The sequence below is a fragment of the Sprattus sprattus genome (genome assembly GCF_963457725.1).
Source record: "Sprattus sprattus genome assembly, chromosome: 10".
NCBI classification, from domain to species: Eukaryota; Metazoa; Chordata; class Actinopteri; order Clupeiformes; family Clupeidae; genus Sprattus; species Sprattus sprattus.
In genome coordinates this window covers 2,557,605-2,562,604 of record NC_137908.1, presented here as the reverse complement: position 1 = coordinate 2,562,604, position 5,000 = coordinate 2,557,605, and the positions used below count along the sequence as shown (strand labels likewise).

The 5,000-nt window shown below is 42.2% G+C and overlaps 1 protein-coding gene across 2 annotated transcripts in view; it reads left to right on the top strand.

Moving 5' to 3' along the window:
- The window catches only part of LOC308371554 (lumican), a 14,295-nt gene that overhangs the window by 1,898 nt on the left and 7,397 nt on the right, over positions 1 to 5,000 (top strand). For both annotated transcript variants that reach the window (XM_080846508.1, XM_080846509.1), the window contains exon 3: positions 1,123 to 1,440. In XM_080846508.1, coding sequence (XP_080702634.1) covers positions 1,123 to 1,440 — 318 coding nt within the window. The remainder of the gene's footprint in view (positions 1 to 1,122; positions 1,441 to 5,000) is intronic.

Below are 5,000 nucleotides of genomic sequence, written 5' to 3'. Positions count from 1 at the left end.
CTCAATTCTTGAAACAGAAATAACATTCTCAAAGCTCTAAGTGCATTTAGCAAAATAGCCTATATGGTTCAGCACAACTATATATAGATCACCTTCAAAAGGACATATCTCACCCAAAACAGTTAAACTCAAGCTTAAAAACCAAATCATTTTCTCATATAAATAATCAGTGCCCCCAAAATTAAAAGTTCCTTCTCGATTGCTGTGGCTCATCTCTCTCTCTCGAAAAAAGGACATTCTCAAAGCTTTAAATACATTTACCAAAATAACCTAGATCATTTCAGCAAAACACCATGGTGGCACACCTTCAAAAGGTCAATTCTCTCCCCAAACAGACAACTCATCAGTCAAAACTAAGCCTTTTCATGACTCTCTCTATTTAAAAGATCGTCTGTGATCGGTTCACTGAGGGTTCACCCAAACAGCTCTTCTCCTGGCTCCGGCAGAGGAAAGGCGGCCAGTGCTTTGATCCTATCAGACCTCACGCATCTCGTGCCAGAGAGGAGTTCAAACTCACGCTGAGAGCAAACTCAATGGCCATCCATTTTAAAAGAGACATAGTTGATGATGGCTGCCTTTGGTAGTTAATATAAGTATATATATATATATATCAAATGTGTTATTCATATAAAAGTGTTTTTTTTCGCACCTTCTTAATTTCATGTTTTCCACCCTAAATCAATGAGCACAGAAAACAGCGGTTTCTGATACGGTTCACCCAGATGTATTAAAGAAGGGGCAGACGAGGTGAACCATCATACGAAAATATAACACGAGGCAGAGGAAAATTACTTATAAATAAAATAAATTAATAAACTAAATACTTGTATGTCAACCGGGGTGTAGAGGTGTCCTGTTACCTGAAATATCGGACTAGTAACTCCACTCTGCTTCACGTCGCCTCTACCATGTGCTTCCACCGTATAGAATGAGTATTTATCATATACCATGTGCTTCCACCGTATAGAATGAGTATTTATCATATACCATGTGCTTCCACCGTATAGAATGAGTATTTATCATATATCATGTGCTTCTATTGTATAGAATGAGTATTTATCCTATGCCATGTGCTTCTATTGTATATAATGAGTATTTATCCTATGCCATGTGCGTCCTCAGGCCTCTCGTCCCTGAACCTGCTGGACCTCACCGGCAACCTCTTTGAGAAGTTTCCGCGCCACCTCCCCCCATCCATTTCCCAGCTGTACCTCTCCAACAACTCCATGGTGGGGGTAGAGGGGTACGTCCTGCAGGGCTTCCCCAGCCTGCGCTACCTCCGCCTGGGCAGGAACCGGCTGAGGGACGGGGGCATGGACCCGGCTGCCTTCAACCTGAGCTCACTGGTGGAGCTGGACCTCTCCTACAACCAGCTGACCCAGATCCCCGTGGTGCCCACCACACTGCAGTACCTCTACCTGGAGGCCAACCAGATCAGCGGTAAGGGGCTACATTTACATCACACACACACACACACACACACACACACACACACACACACACACACACAAAGCGACATACAAGGGAGAGAACAGTCAAGCTAAGAGCAATACAACCTGGTTTAACAATAAATATTACTTTACATAAGAAATAGAAAAACGACATAGAAAAGTGCAGGAATGTAACTGCTGTAAGTGCAAGTTAAAGGGATAGTTCGGGATTTTTGACATGAATCTGTATGGCATCACCAGTGTCATGCAATCACGCTGACTTACCGACCGCAGCGTCCTGTGAGCAGAGTTCTCGTCCAGTTTTGGTCAAACCGAAAGTAGTCCGGCAGGTTTGCTAGACCCAGCAAAATAAAACGTTTCTCTTCCCAAAACATTATGTGTTCAAAAGAGTGATATATTTGCATCCCAAAAACATGGTAGTGGAAAAAGTCACACCTCGTTATCACTTGGCCCTATTTTCAGTACGCGCGATACTGCAACCTCACAGCTAGGGTCTATTCGCGAAAGTTTGATTTGCCAAAGTTGCCTGAGAGAAACGTCCGTCACAGGAAAACGATGAAAACTGAGACAACATTTGATAAAATTGACATAAAGCATCGTTTTCCTGTGACGGACGTTTCTCTCAGGCAACTTTGGCAAATCAAACTTTCGCGAATCAACTTTCGCGAATCAAACAGATAGACCCTAGCTGTGAGGTTGCAGTGTCGCGCGTACTGAAAATAGGCCATTACTTCGCCTGATTACTTCCGCTGTAAGTTAGCACATGCTAGTCAGCACTGAATAAAAGGTGCTCTTTTGTACATTAGCACATGCTAGTTAGCGCTTAAAAGTGGACGCTCTATCGTGCATTAGCACATGCTAGTTAACACTGAAGTGTCGATGCTCTGTTTGTGAGTGTTAGCACTTGCATTTGACAACTATAAATCATTACTTTCCCTACAGCTGTATGACAGGTTCTGGCAGTATTATGGCAGACGCTGTCTCCTTGATCAATGATTTACCTGTGCCTTCTGCAGCTCACCTGTTGTTGATCACAAGTGCTTCCCAGCTAGCATGTTCTTACTCTGCAACCTTGACTGTCTGTTCCCCACATACAGGGTCCCAACACATTTTCCCACACATGATTTTTCAAAGAACTTTAATGAAATTCCCATGACCTTTCACAACAATAACACATACTTTACTCAACAAGCTGGGCCTAATTATTTAATGAAAATTAAACAACAACCTTTTTCATTCCTATTTCTGATAGGCTGGTTAGACCATGCGATTTTAAGTGGAAAAGCTGCAGAAATTTGTACAAGGAAACATTATCCATGGAAAAGTACAATAACTTAATACATTTTATTAGACCAATATACAACATAATGAAATTGAATGACTTTTTTCAAAACTTAAAATGAATTTTAACAGAATTCCAGGCCTGGAAAATGGTATTTTAAAAAACCCTTTCCAGGATTTCCATGACAATGGGAACCCTTCACTGACAATTCCTTCGACCCATCATAACTTAATTCCTCTAGGGTAAGGGTTTGGGTTAGGAGTCTTAATCACAACTATGACCGGTGTCCAACCGTCTCTTTTCTACACCCTGTTACCAATTTGTACCCAGTACTGGACCTTGTGGCCCACCTGTAGTTACTATGTCCACCTCAGGTAGCCATCCACTATAAGTTACCTCTACCTCTCCCAGCCATGTACAATCAGCTCACCTCTGACACCTTAAGCACACCTGTGAGTCCACCTTTCCTCCATCTCCTGTAGCTCACCTGTAGTTTACACTGGTTTACCTGTAACTTCAGCTGCTGACCTGTTCACCTATAGCACTTGTAGCTCACCTGTAGTTTCTACTGGCTTACCTGTAACTTCAGCTGCTGACCTGTTCACCTATAGTACTTGTAGCTCACCTGTAGTTTCTACTGGCTTACCTGTTACTTCAGCAGTTTACCTGTTGATCTATAGTACTGGTAGCTCACCTGTAGTTTCTACTGGCTTACCTGTTACTTCAGCAGTTTACCTGTTGATCTATAGTACTTGTAGCTCACCTGTAGTTTCTACTGGCTTACCTGTAACTTCAGCAGCTGGCCTGTATAGCTCACCTGTAGTTTCTACTGGTTTACCTGTTACTTCAGCAGTTTGCCTGTTGATCTATAGTACTGGTAGCTCACCTGTAGTTTCTACTGACTTACCTGCTCACCTATAGTACTTGTAGCTCACCTGTAGTTTCTACTGGCTTACCTGTAACTTCAGCAGTTGACCTGTTCATCTATAGTACGTACTTGTAGCTCACCTGTGATAGACAGACATGAGGTGCCTCAACTGCGGCTCCTAGTTTACCTGTAACTTCAGTATTTATCACCAGTGGTATCTGTTGCTCACCTGTACCTCTACCTCTCATAGCTCTGTTGTGATTGACAGTTGTGCTGTAGGCTTCAGCACTGTATCGCCATGGCAACAGCAACACCGAGGTCAATACAGGGTCAGACACCAGATACTCAAACACTGATAATTACCCGTACACCCTCCCCCTGCTCCTCCTGACCACTGAAAACAGCCTGTGCAGATGTCACCTACACACACACACACACACACACACACATACACACACACACACCAGACACACACACACACACACACACACATGTGGTTCCAAATGACAGCCCTGTCACAGATTCACAGAACATTTCCATGTACTAATGGTTTGGTCTCTTTAAACAACTCCCCAAGGCATTACGTCTAGGGATTGGTCAAGCCCTCTGCCTGTCCAGACGGTGGAGGAAAGCGCCCCTTCGAGCTGTGGTTAGGGGAAATGGCTGGGTCACTATGTAATGTTACGACGCAACTGGGAGCTTTTACCATTCATGGTGGAATAATTACAGGCCTCGGTCACTCCGATTCATGCCTGAAAATGAGTACAAGCAACAAGTGTTTTTATGGAATACATGATACTGTGTTGCAAATACAGGATACAGTGTTGCAAATAGCGAGTGTTTTTATGGAATACATGATACTGTGTTGCAAATACATTATACAGTTTTGCAAATAGTGAGTGTTTTATAGAATACATGATACAGTGTTGCAAATAGTGAGTGTTTTATAGAATACATGATACAATGTTGCAAATAGCAAGTGTTTATAGTATGGAATACATGATACAATGTTGCAAATAGCGAGTGTTTATATGGAATACATGATACTGTGTTGCAAATACATGATACAGTTTTGCAAATAGCGAGTGTTTTATAGAATACATGATACAATGTTGCAAATAGCAAGTGTTTATAGTATGGAATACATGATACAATGTTGCAAATAGCGAGTGTTTATATGGAATACTAGTACAGTGTTGCAAATAGCGAGTGCATCTGGAAAACCACTCTGTCTGATGGATAAATAATTAATGAAGTGTATAATGTATTTAGCAGAGAACATTTTTAAATGTTAACAGTGCGCACAGCTGCGCTGTTGTGTTTACTGAAGGCAGCTGGGATATGTGTTATGTCTCTCTGTGAGTGTGTGTGTGTGTACATGTTTGTGTGTGTGTTTATG